We start from the raw sequence: 17,079 nt of genomic DNA on the forward strand, positions 1-17,079 counted from the left end.
AAGCAGGATATAACCCCACCCAGTTTTGCCAAAGCACAGCCCCCACACCACTAGAGGGATATCAAAAGACCACCAACTTTCTACCCTGAGACAAGGCCGAGTATAGCCCACGAAGATCTCCCACACGGCACGAACCCAAGGCGGCGCCAACCCGTACAGGAAGATCACATCAGTGACTCAACCCACTCAAATGACGCACCCCTCCAAGGGACAGTATGGAAGAGCACCAGTAAGCCAGTGACTCAGCCCCTGTAATAGGGTCAGAGGCAGAGAATCCCAGTGGAGAGAGGGGAACCGGCCAGGCAGAGACAGCAAGGGCGGTTCGTCGCTCCAGTGCCTTTCCGTTCACCTTCACACTCCTGGGCCAGACTACACTCAATCATAGGACCTACTGAAGAGATGAGTCTTCAATATAGACTTAAAGGTCGAGACCGAGTCTGTGTCTCTTACATGGATAGGCAGACCATTCCATAAAACTGGAGCTCTATAGGAGAAAGCCCTGCCTCCAGCTGTTTGCTTAGAAATTCTAGTGACAATAAGGAGGCCTGCATCTTGTGACCGTAGCGTACGTGTAGGTATGTACGACAGGACCAATCAGAGAGATAGGTTGGAGCAAGCCCATGTAATGCTTTGTAGGTTAGCAGTAAAACCTTGAAATCAGCCCTAGCCTTAACAGGAAGCCAGTGTAGAGAGGCTAGCACTGGAGTCATATGATCAAATTGTTTGGTTCTAGTCAAGATTCTAGCAGTGGTGTTTAGCACCAACTGAAGATTATTTAGTGCTTTATCCGGGTAGCCGGAAGGTTGAGCATTGCAGTACTTTAATCTAGAAGTGACAAAAGCGTGGATGACCTTTTCTGTATCCTTTTTGGCACAGTTTCAGATTTTTGCAATGTTACAAAGATGGAAAAAAGTTGTCTTTTAATTATTCTTCAAGTGTTCAGTGCTCCAAAGTGGAATGACAGATTTATGTTAATTAAGTGTTCAGTGCTCCAAAGTGGAATGACATATTTATGTTAATTAAGTGTTCAGTGCTCCAAAGTGGAATGACATATTTATGTTAATTAAGTGTTCAGTGCTCTATAGTGGAATGACATATTTATGTTAATTAAGTGTTCAGTGCTCTATAGTGGAATGACATATTTATGTTAAATAAGTGTTCAGTGCTCTGCAGTGGAATGACATATTTATGTTAATTAAGTGTTCAGTGCTCCAAAGTGGAATGACATATTTATGTTAATTAAGTGTTCAGTGCTCTATAGTGGAATGACATATTTATGTTAATTAAGTGTTCAGTGCTCTATAGTGGAATGACATATTTATGTTAAATAAGTGTTCAGTGCTCTGCAGTGGAATGACATATTTATGTTAATTAAGTGTTCAGTGCTCTATAGTGGAATGACATATTTATGTTAATTAAGTGTTCAGTGCTCTATAGTGGAATGACATATTTATGTTAATTAAGTGTTCAGTGCTCTATAGTGGAATGACATATTTATGTTAATTAAGTGTTCAGTGCTCTGCAGTGGAATGACATATTTATGTTAATTAAGTGTTCAGTGCTCTGCAGTGGAGTGACATATTTATGTTAATTAAGTGTTCAGTGCTCTATAGTGGAATGACATATTTATGTTAATTAAGTGTTCAGTGCTCTGCAGTGGACTGATATATTTATGTTAATTAAGTGTTCAGTGCTCTGCAGTGGAATGACATATTTATGTTAATTAAGTGTTCAGTGCTCTGCAGTGGAATGACATATTTATGTTAATTAAGTGTTCAGTGCTCTGCAGTGGAGTGACATATTTATGTTAATTAAGTGTTCAGTGCTCTATAGTGGAATGACATATTTATGTTAATTAAGTGTTCAGTGCTCTGCAGTGGAGTGACATATTTATGTTAATTAAGTGTTCAGTGCTCTAAAGTGGAAGGACAGATGTATGTTAATGAGGTGTTCAGTGCTCTGCATGTTGGTCTACTTCATCACGACAGGACTGTAATAGGTCTTCACTCATCAATTGCTGAACTGCCACATCTGTTACACATGCGGTAAAGCTGTTTGTATTTCAAGACTCACGTGTGTTTCTGTGTTTCTCCTCCACAGTACCAAGTGGCCCTCCACAGAACATCTCCTTGGAAGTAGTCCTGTCAAGAGTGAGTACATGCATTTTGTCATTCAAGATATATAATGTGTGTAAGTATACAGTACCTGTCAAAAGTTTGGACACACCTACTCATTTCAGGGGTTTTGCATTATTTTTTTTTACTATTTTCTACATTGTATAATAATAGTGAACACATCAAATAGTTTAAATAACACATATGGAATCATGTAGTAACCAACAAAGTGTTAAACAAATCAAAATATATTTCATTTTTGAGATTCTTCAATGTAGTCACCCTTTGACTTGATGACAGGTTTGCACACTCTTGTCATTCTCTCAACCAGTATCACGAGGTAATCACCTGGAATGCTTTTCAATTAACACATGCATATCATGTGTATCAGTTGCAAAATGTCAATGCTTTAAGTAGATTGCACCATCAGAATTTTTTTATTTTTAAATATTGGTCTGACGAGTTGGGCTGTTGGACTTTCAAAAGTTGACGTACTCTTTACTCTGAGACCCACAGGAGCTCTATTTTATGGACTGAAATATCTCTACTTCCCCCTCCAGCTAGTTGGGTCTGTCTGTATGAACCTGAACGCTTGATTAAACACATTGCTAGAATCAGGAATGAGCTGCCGTGCTGCTACCAGACAGCCTGTTTATGCCAGAGTGGATCCCTGGAGTGGCAGAGGGATTTAGTACAGGCCAAAAGTTGTGTTGTGTTTCAGAAAAAACAGCTTGCAGTGGCTGGGTCCCCTACAGGCTTCAGTGGCTGGGGCCCAACGTGCTCCGTTTGGCTTCTGAGGAGGGCTTGTTTCCTCTCTTCTGCTGTACTCTGCTCTCCCTCCTGCTAGTTGAGGCTGATAGAGAGGGGTTTTTAGGAAGTAAGTGGATAAAGAGAGGGAAGTGCATGCCAGATCTTTGCCTAGATGTTCCAGTCTTGGACTTATTCTACTAATCCTTGTCTTATCTCAGTGTTTTTCTGTTAACCTGGATACCGCAAGGTAGTTAACCTACTGTTCTCCGGGGCGCCGAAGACCTGGATGTCGACGAATGTACCCCCCCTCCCCCGCACCTCTCTGATTCAGAGGGGTTGGGTTAAACGTGGAAAGACACTTTTCAGTTGAATACATTCAGTTGGACAACTGACTAGATATCCCCTTTTCCTTACTAGTTTATTTCACCATTTGCAGTAGAAACCCTGAGAGATAGAATGCCCATTCAAAAGCAGAAGTGTTGGTCTGAGACAGAGTTATTCCTATTCGTTTTCTAATAGTATTTTCTGTCAAAGAGTAGCAGTTGTCAGTGAATAGCAAGTCAAGGATCAGTTCTATAGCTATTTCTATTGGTGGATAGAAACAGAACAATACGATATAAATTAAATGTGAATCTAGCTGCCACGGCATCGGCTAGTCTAGACTAGATGTAATAAAGAGTCACCTTCAGAAGATAAAACCACATGAGGAGGTCATGGAAAGGTCATGGAAGGGGCGGCAGGTAGCCTAGTGGTTAGAGTGTAGAGGCGGCAGGTAGTCTAGTGGTTAGAGTGTAGAGGCGGCAGGTAGTCTAGTGGTTAGAGTGTAGAGGTGGCAGGTAGTCTAGTGGTTAGAGTGTAGAGGTGGCAGGTAGTCTAGTGGTTAGAGTGTGGAGGCGGCCTAGTGATTTGAGCGTTGGACTAGTAACCGAAAGGTTGCAAGCTCGAATCCCCAAGCCGACAAGGTAAAAATCTGTCCTTCTGCCCCTTAACAAAGCAGTTAACTGTTCCTAGGCTGTCATTGAAAATAAGATTTTGTCATTAACTTCTTATGGCTGCAGGGGCAGTATTGAGTAGCTTGAATGAAAGGTGCCCAGAGTAAACGGCCTGCTCCTCAGTCCCAGTTACTAATATATGCATATTATTAGTATTGGATGAAAAACAATCAGAAGTTTCTAAAACTGTTTGAATTATGTCTGTGAGTATAACAGAACTCATATGGCAGGCAAAAACCTGAGAAAAACAGGAAGTGGAAATTCTGAGGCTGGTAGAGTTTTAACCAAGATCCCATTGAAATCACAGCGAGAAATAAATGAGTATTCACTTCCTACAGTCTGTAGAACTTTGTCTGATGACTCCACTGTGAAGGGGAGCCGAATGAGAGTAGAATGAGTCACCACTGCCATGAGGTGAACATTCTTTGACCACGCGCGTTCAAATGTCACTGTAATTCTCTGGTTGGAACGTTATTCAAGATATATGTTAACAACATTCTAAAGATTGATTCAATACATCGTTTGACATGTTTCTACTGACTGTTACGGAACTTTTGGACATTTCATCAGGTTTTAGTGAACACGCTTCGTGACTTTGGAATTGTTTTATCAAACGCGCTAACCAAAGTAGCTAATTGGACATAAATAACGGACATTATCGAACAAATCAAGTATTTATTGTGGACCTGGGATTCCTGGGAGTGCATTCTGATGAAGATCATTAAAGCTAAGGGAATATTCATCATGTCATTTCTGGTTTCTGTTGACTCCAACATGGCGGCTAATTTGGCTATTGTTCTGAGCTCTGTCTCAGATTATTGCATGGTTTGCTTTTTCCGCAACTATTTTTTAAAATCTGACACAGCGGTTCAATTAAGGAGAGGTATATCTATAATTCCATGTGTATAACTTGTATTATCATCTACATTTATGATGAGTATTTCTGTTGAAACGATGTGGCTATGCAAAATCACTGGATGTTTTTGGAACTAGTGAATGTAACGCGCCAAAAAATCAGATTTTTGAAATATAAATATGAACTTTATCAAACAAAACATACATGTATTGTGTAACATGAAGTCCTATGAGTGTCATCTGATGAAGATCATCAAAGGTTAGTGATTCATTTTATCTCTATTTGTGCTTTTTGTGAAAGCTATCTTTCGCTGGACAAATGGCTGTGCTTATTGTGGTTTGGTGGTGACCTAACATAATCGTTTGTAGTGCTTTCGCTGAAAATCCTGTTTGAAATCGGACACTTTGGAGGGATTAACAACAAGACGACCTTTAAAATGGTATAAAACACATGTATGTCTGAGGAATTTTAATTATGAGATTTCTGTTTTTTGAATTTGGCGCCCTGCACTTTCACTGGCTGTTGTCATATCATCCCGTTAACGGGATTGCAGCCATAAGAAGTTGTTAGCTTACTTGCCTAGTTAAATGAAAGGTAAACATGATTTTTTTAAAAGGTGTCTCTCAAACTGCTCAGTGGGGAAATGAATCTACTCTAACGCCTCGTGATGATGGAACAATGGATTAAACTGGATTATAGTCATTTTCCAGAGCGACCTTCCAGATCCGGTCACGTTGGATTGAACATTATAGTTTACATCCCAAATGGCACCCTATTTCCTTTATGGGGCTCTAGTCTAAAGTAGTGCACTATATAGGGAATAGGGTTCCATAGGGCTCTGGTCTAAAGTAGTGCACTATATATAGGGAATAGGGTTCCATAGGGCTCTGGTCTAAAGTAGTGCACTATATATAGGGAATAGGGTTCCATAGGGCTCTGGTCTAAAGTAGTGCACTATATAGGGAATAGAGTTCCATAGGGCTCTGGTCTAAAGTAGTGCACTATATATAGGGAATAGGGTTCCATAGGGCTCTGGTCTAAAGTAGTGCACTATATATAGGGAATAGGGTTCCATAGGGCTCTGGTCTAAAGTAGTGCACTATATAGGGAATAGGGTTCCATAGGGCTCTGGTCTAAAGTAGTGCACTATATAGGGAATAGGGTTCCATAGGGCTCTGGTCTAAAGTAGTGCACTATATAGGGAATAGGGTAGAGTAACAGAGTAAGTCTAAACAATAGTTATTGAAATTTCTTAACATTATTGACATTTTGTAACAGAATGACGGCTTGATGCTTTTAATGGAACATTCATTTTAGGAAAGTTAGTGGTGGCTTGTGGCTAAACGTATGAATAAGAGAGATTGTCCCGGACCTTTGCTCTCGCTCTCGTTCTCTCTCTCTCTCTCCGTCCATTCCCGCACCTTCTGTCTCGACCTCTGAATGCTTGGATATGAAAAGCCGACTGACATTTACCCCTGAGGTACTGACCTGTTGCACCCTCAACAACTAATGTGATTAGTATTTCACCTTAATCGTCATCTATGAATGATTTAACATATTGAAGAACAATCTGGCCTTAATGGCCATGTTCTGTTATAATCTCCACCCGGCACAGCCAGAAGAAGACTGGCCACCTCTCAGAGCCTGGTTCCTCTCTAGGTTTCTTCCTGGGTTCTCACCTTTCTAGGGAGTTTTTCCTAGCCACCGTTGCTTCTACACCTGCATTGCTTGCTGTTTGGGGTTTTTAGGCTGGATTTCTGTATAAGCACTTTGTGACATCTGCTGATGTAAAAAAATACATTTGATCTGATTACCCCGTTTTTCATCCAGTATGAATCATGATACTGAGAATATAGGTTATGGATAGAATGACCTGCTCAGGAGAGACGAGTGGTTTACGTTATTCTCTCACATTAAGAGATGTAATTTCTCACTAAAGGAGTTAAGGTACAGGATGAGTTGAATGGGAACAAGAGGAAGAGGAACACACACACACACACACACACACCGCACACACACACACACACACACACACACACACACACACACACACACACACACACACACACACACACACACACACACACACACACACACACTGCATTTTTCACAGACTTCCCAGACTTCTATTATATAATGGTGATGCTCTGTGGGGTCAGGAGATATAATGGTGTTATTCTGTGGGGTCAGGAGATATAATGGTGATGCTCTGTGGGGTCAGGAGATATAATGGTGTTATTCTGTGGGGTCAGGAGATATAATGGTGATGCTCTGTGGGGTCAGGAGATATAATGGTGTTATTCTCTGGGGTCAGGAGATATAATGGTGTTATTCTGTGGGGTCAGGAGATATAATGGTGATGCTCTGTGGGGTCAGGATATATAATGGTGTTGCTCTGTGGGGTCAGGAGATATAATGGTGTTATTCTGTGGGGTCAGGAGATATAATGGTGTTATTCTGTGGGGTCAGGAGATATAATGGTGTTATTCTGTGGGGTCAGGAGATATAATGGTGTTATTCTGTGGGGTCAGGAGATATAATGGTGTTTCTCTGTTGGGTCAGGTGATATAATGGTGTTTCTCTGTTGGGTCAGGTGATAGATACATGTAAATGCCACAATATATTTGAAACACTTAAGTAAATGAGGGATATAATGAATATTGAAAGCAGGTGCTTCCTCAGAGTTGTGGTTCCTGAGTTAATTAAGCAATTAACATCCCATCATGCTTAGGGTCATGTATAAAAATACTGGCCATTATTTTGGCTAATATGGCTATGCTCAATCTAACAGTAGGATGACAACCCCCCCCATCCACAGGACACGAGGGGTCACTGGGTGGTTTGATGAGCGTGAAAACGATGTAAACCATCTGCCACGGCCGTCTCAGTCACCAGATCTCAACCCAACCGAACACTTAGGGAAGATTCTGGAATGATGTTGCATCCCTGCAATAGAATTCCAGACGGTTGTAGAATCTGTTCTGGGTCGTTTTGTTCTGGGTCGTTTTGTTCTGGGTCGTTTTGTTCTGGGTCGTTTTGTTCTGGGTCGTGGTGTTCTGGGTCGTTTTGTTCTGGGTCGTTTTGTTCTGGGTCGTGGTGTTCTGGGTCATTTTGTTCTGGGTCGTTAGGTTCTGGTTGTGATGTTCTGGGTCGTGGTGTTCTGGGTCGTGGTGTTCTGGGTCGTGGTGTTCTGGGTCGTGGTGTTCTGGGTCGTGGTGTTCTGGGTCGTGAGGTTCTGGTTGTGATGTTCTGGGTCGTGGTGTTCTGGGTCGTGGTGTTCTGGTCGTGGTGTTTTGGGTCGTGGTGTTCTGGGTCGTGGTGTTCTGGGTCATGGTGTTCTGGGTGGTGTTGTTCTGGGTCGTGGTGTTCTGGGTCGTAGTGTTCTGGGTCGTAGTGTTCTGGGTCGTGATGTTCTGGGTCGTTTTGTTCTGGATCGTTTTGTTCTGGATCGTTTTGTTCTGGGTTGTGTTGTTCTGGGTCGTGATGTTCTGGGTCGTGGATTTCTCAGTGGTAGTGTTCTGGGTCGTGGTGTTCTGGGTCGTGATGTTCTGGGTCGTTTTGTTCTGGGTCGTGATGTTCTGGGTCGTTTTGTTCTGGTCGTGGTGTTCTGGGTCGTGATGTTTTGGGTCGTTTTGTTCTGAGTCTTGGTGTTCTGAGTCTTGGTGTTCTGGGTCGTGGTGTTCTGGGTCGTAGTGTTCTAGGTCGTGGTGTTTTGGGTCGTAGTGTTCTAGTTCGTAGTGTTTTGGGTCGTAGTGTTCTAGTTCGTTGTGTTTTGGGTGGTGTTCTGGGTCGTGGTGTTCTGGGTCGTGGTGTGTTCTGGGTCGTGTTGTTCTGGGTCGTGTTGTTCTGGGTCGTTTTGTTCTGGGTCGTTGTGTTCTCAGTGGTAGTGTTCTGGGTCGTGGTGTTCTGGGTCGTGGTGTTCTGGGTCGTGGTGTTCTCAGTGGTAGTGTCCTGGGTCATGATGTTCTGGGTCATGATATTCTGGGTCGTTTTGTTTTGGGTCGTTTTGCTCTGTGTCTTGGTGTTCTGAGTCTTGGTGTTCTGAGTCGTGGTGTTCTGGGTCGTGGTGTTCTGGTTCGTGGTGTTCTTGGTCATTTTGTTCTGGGTCGTGGTGTTCTGGTTTGTGATGTTCTGGGTCGTTTTGTTCTGGTCGTGATGTTCTGGGTCGTGATGTTCTAGGTTGTTTTGTTCTGGGTTGTGATGTTCTGGGTCGTGGTTTTCTGGGTTGTGGTGTTCTGGGTCGTAGTGTTCTGGGTCGTGGTGTTCTGGGTCGTGGTGTTCTTGGTCATTTTGTTCTGGGTCGTGGTGTTCTGGTTTGTGATGTTCTGGGTCGTTTTGTTCTGGTCGTGATGTTCTGGGTCGTGATGTTCTTGGTTGTTTTGTTCTGGGTCGTGGTGTTCTGGGTCGTGGTTTTCTGGGTCGTGGTGTTCTGGGTCGTGAGGTTCGGGGTCGTAGTGTTCGGGGTCGTAGTGTTCTAGGTCGTAGTGTTCTAGGTCGTAGTGTTTTGGGTCATTTTGTTTTGGATCGTTGTGTTTTGGGTCGTGGTGTTCTGGGTCGTTTTGTTTTGGGTCGTTGTGTTTTGGGTCGTGGTGTTCTGGGTCGTTTTGTTTTGGGTCGTTGTGTTTTGGGTCGTGACGTTTTGGGTCATTGTGTTTTGGGTCGTGGTGTTTTGGGTCGTGGTGTTTTGGGTCGTGGTGTTCTGGGTCGTAGTGTTCTATGGCGTTGGGGTTTTGGGTCGTTGTGTTCTGGGTCGTTTTGTTTTGGGTCGTTGTGTTCTGGGTCGTAGTGTTCTAGGTCGTGATGTTTTGGGTCGTGGTGTTTTGGGTCGTTGTGTTCTGGGTCGTTGTGTTCTGGGTCGTTTTGTTTTGGGTCGTTGTGTTCTGGGTCGTAGTGTTCTAGGTCGTGATGTTTTGGGTCGTGGTGTTTTGGGTCGTTTTGTTTTGGGTCGTGGTGTTCTGGGTCGTAGTGTTCTAGGTCGTGGTGTTTTGGGTCGTGGTGTTCTGGGTCGTAGTGTTCTAGGTCGTGATGTTTTGGGTCGTGATGTTCTGTGTCATGGTATTCTGGGTCGAGATGTTTTGGGTCGTGGTGTTCTGGGTCGTGGTGTTCTGGGTCGTGATGTTTTGGGTCGTGGTGTTTTTGGTCGTGATGTTCTGGGTCGTGGTATTCTGGGTCGTGGTATTCTGGGTCGTGATGTTTTGGGTCGTGATGTTTTAGGTCGTGGTGTTTTGGGTCGTTGTGTCCCGTCGTCCTCGTAAGACCAGGACCGCTTCCCCCTTCAAACTAATGAGTTCTGACTACAACATTCTAACAGTGGAATTAATACATTTCATATATACTATCTCAACAATAATCATTTGGTTGTGTTTATGAAGACATTTTCGTTAGTTTATGTTACTATAGGTTATATGTAAAACATGTATTTAAATTTTTCAACCAAGTGTTCAATCAAATGTATTTGTGGAGTACCTTTGTTACAACTATGAAACAGAAACAACGGATTTTAATGTTTATTAATGATGAAATGATGAAAATGATGAATAACATTCCACCCATGAGGCCACAAGGTCATTTGACTGGAGAAAATAACGACACACTATGTCGGTGTTTCCTTTATTTTTGTCAGTTACCCGTATATCTAGTATATCTATATCTAGTTATATCTTCCCTGTAATGTAGTTAAGAGAAGCTGCTCGATTCGTAAGATGGAAGAGGGTTAGATAGTGTGTTCAAGGCTCTGCTGTATGTGTGTGTGTGTGTGTCTGTCTGTGTGTGTGTGTGTGTGTGTGTGTGTGTGTGTGTGTGTGTGTGTGTGTGTTTGTCTGCATGTGTGTGTGTGTGTGTGTGTTTGCAGCCGTGTGTGTGTGTGTGTGTGTATTTGTCTGCATGTGTGTGTGTGTGTGTGTGTGTGTGTTTGTCTGCAGCTGTGTGTGTGTGTGTGTGGGTCTGCAGCCGTGTGTGTGTGTTTGTCTGCATGTGTGTGTACATACAGTAAGCACATTTCCAAGCAGCTCTTATACAGCCATGCAGCTGCTCTCCTGTCCTCTATTCACACGGACACCTGCTTGAATCTAAAACAACAAATACCAGCAATTGCTATAACCTTAGTCTGTCAGCAATATAATCATTCAAAATTTAGCTAAGATTCAAGCCCGTGATTAAAATGTTTGCGAACAATTTGAGCGTAATTATCTACGAGAAATGAATACCAACTCTACATTTATCCTTGTCATTCCGCCATTTATTAACAAGGTTTTATTTGTGTCTGTGTCCCAATTGGCAGCCTCTTCCCTGTTATACACTTATTTTGACAAGGGCCCACAGGGTGTCATTTGGGACTTCTATTCTATTTTCCCATTCTGGTTGAAAACCTGAGAAATCAGAGTGCTAAAACGCATTCACTATTCACGTCCTCCTCTCAACTCAGTGCAATATGTAAAGCGTTGAGGCCAACATAACTGTGATCGGCCTGGGTGTTAATTAACCACATGTCAACCTAGTGTACTGTGTGTTTGAGTTGTCTTCTTATAGGTGGTAGGATACAGCTGGTAAACAGCCTTCAGTAACCTGGTAGGATACAGCTGGTAAACAGCCTGCACTAACCTGGTAGGATGCAGCTGGTAAACAGCCTACACTAACCTGGTAGGATACAGCTGGTAAACAGCAATCAGTAACCTGGTAGGATGCAGCTGGTAAACAGCCTTCAGTAACCTGGTAGGATACAGCTGGTAAACAGCCTACACTAACCTGGTAGGATACAGCTGGTAAACAGCAATCAGTAACCTGGTAGGATGCAGCTGGTAAACAGCCTACACTAACCTGGTAGGATACAGCTGGTAAACAGCCTACACTAACCTGGTAGGATACAGCTGGTAAACAGCCTACACTAACCTGGTAGGATACAGCTGGTAAACAGCCTACACTAACCTGGTAGGATACAGCTGGTAAACAGCCTACACTAACTTGGTAGGATACAGCTGGTAAACAGCCTACACTAACCTGGTAGGATACAGCTGGTAAACAGCCTACACTAACCTGGTAGGATACAGCTGGTAAACAGCCTACACTAACCTGGTAGGATACAGCTGGTAAACAGCAATCAGTAACCTGGTAGGATGCAGCTGGTAAACAGCCTTCAGTAACCTGGTAGGATACAGCTGGTAAACAGCCTACACTAACCTGGTAGGATACAGCTGGTAAACAGCCTACACTAACCTGGTAGGATGCAGCTGGTAAACAGCCTTCAGTAACCAGTTTTCATTCACATTGTAATAATACACTGGAACCGAAGCTAAAACACACAGATAATACTCTGGAACCGAAGCTAAAACACACAGATAATACACTGGAACAGAAGGTAAAACACACAGATAATACACTGGAACAGAAGGTAAAACACACAGATAATACACTGGAACAGAAGGTAAAACACACAGATAATACACTGGAACAGAATGTAAAACACACAGATAATACACTGGAACAGAAGGTAAAACACACAGATAATACACTGGAACAGAAGGTAAAACACACAGATAATACACTGGAACAGAAGGTAAAACACACAGATAATACACTGGAACAGAATGTAAAACACACAGATAATACACTGGAACAGAATGTAAAACACACAGATAATACACTGGAACAGAAGGTAAAACACACAGATAATACACTGGAACAGAAGGTAAAACACACAGATAATACACTGGAACAGAAGGTAAAACACACAGATAATACACTGGAACAGAAGGTAAAACACACAGATAATACACTGGAACAGCAGGTAAAACACACAGATAATACACTGGAACAGAAGGTAAAACACACAGATAATACACTGGAACAGAAGATAAAACACACAGATAATATACTGGAACAGAAGGTAAAACACACATAGAAAGCAGTAAAGTAGCGTTTTTTATTGTAACAAGAAACCCACACACACACACATACACAGTGACACACACACACACACACATATACACACACTGTCACAGCCGTCAAAAGGAGGAGACTTATTTATTCTAAGAATGAACACTGAACAAAACGAACAAATTAACAAAACGAACCGTGAAGCTATACAAAATGAGTGCTGAACAGGCAACTAAACATAGACAACAACCCACAAACACAAAAGGGAAAATGGCTACCTAAATATGATCCCCAATCAGAGACAACAATAAACAGCTGCCTCTGATTGGGAACCATATCAGGCCACCATAGACATATAAATCACCTCGACCTACTACAAACCTTGACATACAAAAACCCTAGACAATACAAAAACTAACGTACCCGCCCTAGTCACACCCCGACCTAACCAAAATAAAAATAAAACAGAGATAACTCAAGTCAGGGCATGACACAAACACACACACCAAGCCTCTCCTGCAGCAGAAATGCTGTGTAGCGTAGCGATTCCCATGGGATACATAAACAAACACAGAATGTGATTACTCTGCAGCAGGATGAAAGTAAACAATCTTCAGATTGGATTGACGCTTGTTTACTCACGTTTTGTGTGTGTGTGTGTGTGTGTGTGTGTGTGTGTGTGTGTGCGTGTGCGTGTGCGCGTGTGTGCGCGCGTGTGTGTGTGCGTGCAAGTCTCTCTCTCTGACATTGCAACGCAGCATGCTAGGTCGATAGTTTGGTGAGTGTGATTTCCATGATGCTGTGTCTAAACTGGCAGCGGTGGGAGACAGACTCTGTCTAAACTGGTAGTGGAGGGAGACAGACTCTGTCTAAACTGGCAGTGGATAGAGACAGACTCTGTCTAAACTGGCAGTGGAGGGAGACAGGCTCTGTCTAAACTGGTAGTGGAGGGAGACAGGCTCTGTCTAAACTGGCAGTGGTTGGAGACAGACTCTGTCTAAACTGGTAGTGGAGGGAGACAGACTCTGTCTAAACTGGCAGTGGATAGAGACAGACTCTGTCTAAACTGGCAGTGGTGGGAGACAGACTCTGTCTAAACTGACAATGGAGGGAAACAGACTCTGTCTAAACTGACAGTGGATAGAGACAGGCTCTGTCTAAACTGGCAGTGGATAGAGACAGACTGTCTAAACTGGTAGTGGAGGGAGACAGACTCTGTCTAAACTGGCAGTGGATAGAGACAGACTCTGTCTAAACTGGCAGTGGAGGGAGACAGGCTCTGTCTAAACTGGCAGTGGTTGGAGACAGACTCTGTCTAAACTGGCAGTGGATAGAGACAGACTCTGTCTAAACTGGCAGTGGATAGAGACAGACTCTGTCTAAACTGGCAGTGGTTGGAGACAGACTCTGTCTAAACTGGCAGTGGAGGGAGACAGGCTCTGTCTAAACTGGCAGTGGATAGAGACAGACTCTGTCTAAACTGGCAGTGGATAGAGACAGACTCTGTCTAAACTGGCAGTGGAGGGAGACAGACTCTGTCTAAACTGGCAGTGGATAGAGACAGACTCTGTCTAAACTGGCAGTGGAGGGAGACAGACTCTGTCTAAACTGGCAGTGGATAGAGACAGACTCTGTCTAAACTGGCAGTGGTTGGAGACAGACTCTGTCTAAACTGGCAGTGGTTGGAGACAGACTCTGTCTAAACTGGCAGTGGAGGGAGACAGGCTCTGTCTAAACTGGCAGTGGATAGAGACAGACTCTGTCTAAACTGGCAGTGGAGGGAGACAGACTCTGTCTAAACTGGCAGTGGATAGAGACAGACTCTGTCTAAACTGGCAGTGGAGGGAGACAGACTCTGTCTAAACTGGCAGTGGATAGAGACAGACTCTGTCTAAACTGGCAGTGGATGGAGACAGACTCTGTCTCAACTGGCAGTGGAGGGAGACAGGCTCTGTCTAAACTGGCAGCGGTGGGAGACAGACTCTGTCTAAACTGGCAGTGGATAGAGACAGACTCTGTCTAAACTGGCAGTGGATAGAGACAGACTCTGTCTAAACTGGCAGTGGATAGAGACAGACTCTGTCTAAACTGGCAGTGGAGGGAGACAGACTCTGTCTAAACTGGCAGTGGATAGAGACAGGCAGTCTAAACTGGCAGTGGAGGGAGACAGACTCTGTCTAAACTGGCAGTGGATGGAGACAGGCAGTCTCAACTGGCAGTGGATAGAGACAGACTCTGCCTAAACTGGCAGTGGATAGAGACAGACTCTGTCTAAACTGGCAGTGGAGGGAGACAGACTCTGTCTAAACTGGCAGTGGATAGAGACAGACTCTGTCTAAACTGGCAGTGGATGGAGACAGACTCTGTCTCAACTGGCAGTGGAGGGAGACAGACTCTGTCTCAACTGGCAGTGGAGGGAGACAGGCTCTGTCTAAACTGGCAGCGGTGGGAGACAGACTCTGTCTAAACTGGTAGTGGTGGGAGACAGACTCTGTCTAAACTGGCAGTGGAGGGAGACAGACTCTGTCTAAACTCGCAGTGGATAGAGACAGACTGTCTAAACTGGCAGTGGATAGAGACAGACTCTGTCTAAACTGGCAGTGGAGGGAGACAGACTCTGTCTAAACTGGCAGTGGAGGGAGACAGACTCTGTCTAAACTGGCAGTGGAGGGAGACAGACTCTGTCTAAACTGGCAGTGGAGGGAGACAGACTCTGTCTAAACTGGTAGTGGAGGGAGACAGGCTCTGTCTAAACTGGTAGTGGAGGGAGACAGACTCTGTCTAAACTGGCAGTGGATAGAGACAGACTCTGTCTAAACTGGCAGTGGAGGGAGACAGACTCTGTCTAAACTGGCAGTGGAGGGAGACAGACTCTGTCTAAACTGGTAGTGGAGGGAGACAGACTCTGTCTAAACTGGCAGTGGATGGAGACAGACTCTGTCTAAACTGGCAGTGGATAGAGACAGACTCTGTCTAAACTGGCAGTGGAGGGAGACAGACTCTGTCTAAACTGGCAGTGGAGGGAGACAGACTCTGTCTAAACTGGCAGTGGAGGGAGACAGACTCTGTCTAAACTGGCAGCGGTGGGAGACAGACTCTGTCTAAACTGGCAGTGGATAGAGACAGACTCTGTCTAAACTGGCAGTGGATAGAGACAGACTCTTTCTAAACTGGCAGTGGATAGAGACAGACTCTGTCTAAACTGGCAGTGGATAGAGACAGACTCTGTCTAAACTGGCAGTGGAGGGAGACAGACTCTGTCTGAACTGGCAGTGGATAGAGACAGACTCTGTCTAAACTGGCAGTGGAGGGAGACAGACTCTGTCTAACCTGGCAGTGGATAGAAACAGGCTGTCTAAACTGGCAGTGGATAGAGACAGACTCTGTCTAAACTGGCAGTGGATAGAGACAGACTGTGTCTAAACTGCCAGTGGAGGGAGACAGACTCTGTCTAAACTGGCAGTGGATAGAGACAGACTCTGTCTAAACTGGCAGTGGATAGAGACAGACTCTGTCTAAACTGTTAGTGGAGGGAGACAGACTCTGTCTAAACTGGCAGTGGAGGGAGACAGACTCTGTCTAAACTGGTAGTGGAGGGAGACAGGCTCTGTCTAAACTGGCAGTGGAGGGAGACAGACTCTGTCTAAACTGGCAGTGGATAGAGACAGACTCTGTCTAAACTGGCAGTGGATAGAGACAGACTCTGTCTAAACTGGTAGTGGAGGGAGACAGACTCTGTCTAAACTGGCAGTGGAGGGAGACAGACTCTGTCTAAACTGGTAGTGGAGGGAGACAGGCTCTGTCTAAACTGGCAGTGGAGGGAGACAGACTCTGTCTAAACTGGCAGTGGATAGAGACAGACTCTGTCTAAACTGGCAGTGGATGGAGACAGACTCTGTCTAAACTGGCAGTGGAGGGAGACAGACTCTGTCTAAACTGGCAGTGGAGGGAGACAGACTCTGTCTAAACTGGCAGTGGAGGGAGACAGACTCTGTCTAATCTGGCAGCGGTGGGAGACAGACTCTGTCTAAACTGGCAGTGGATAGAGACAGACTCTGTCTAAACTGGCAGTGGATAGAGACAGACTCTGTCTAAACTGGCAGTGGATAGAGACAGACTCTGTCTAAACTGGCAGTGGATAGAGACAGACTCTTTCTAAACTGGCAGTGGATAGAGACAGACTCTGTCTAAACTGGCAGTGGATAGAGACAGACTCTGTCTAAACTGGCAGTGGAGGGAGACAGACTCTGTCTGAACTGGCAGTGGATAGAGACAGACTCTGTCTAAACTGGCAGTGGAGGGAGACAGACTCTGTCTAACCTGGCAGTGGATAGAAACAGGCTGTCTAAACTGGCAGTGGATAGAGACAGACTCTGTCTAAACTGGCAGTGGATAGAGACAGACTGTGTCTAAACTGCCAGTGGAGGGAGACAGACTCTGTCTAAACTGGCAGTGGATAGAGACAGACTCTGTCTAAACTGGCAGTGGATAGAGA

General features: G+C 44.4%; 1 protein-coding gene across 1 annotated transcript in view; it reads left to right on the forward strand.

Moving 5' to 3' along the window:
* The window catches only part of LOC129833650 (netrin receptor DCC-like), a gene marked incomplete at its 5' end in the record, with an annotated part of 322,538 nt that overhangs the window by 204,655 nt on the left and 100,804 nt on the right, over positions 1 to 17,079 (forward strand). The window contains one exon of the mRNA XM_055898366.1: positions 2,020 to 2,150. Within this exon, the coding sequence (XP_055754341.1) occupies positions 2,020 to 2,150 (131 nt within the window). The remainder of the gene's footprint in view (positions 1 to 2,019; positions 2,151 to 17,079) is intronic.

Source organism: Salvelinus fontinalis, chromosome 2, assembly GCF_029448725.1.
Source record: "Salvelinus fontinalis isolate EN_2023a chromosome 2, ASM2944872v1, whole genome shotgun sequence".
Taxonomy (NCBI): domain Eukaryota; kingdom Metazoa; phylum Chordata; class Actinopteri; order Salmoniformes; family Salmonidae; genus Salvelinus; species Salvelinus fontinalis.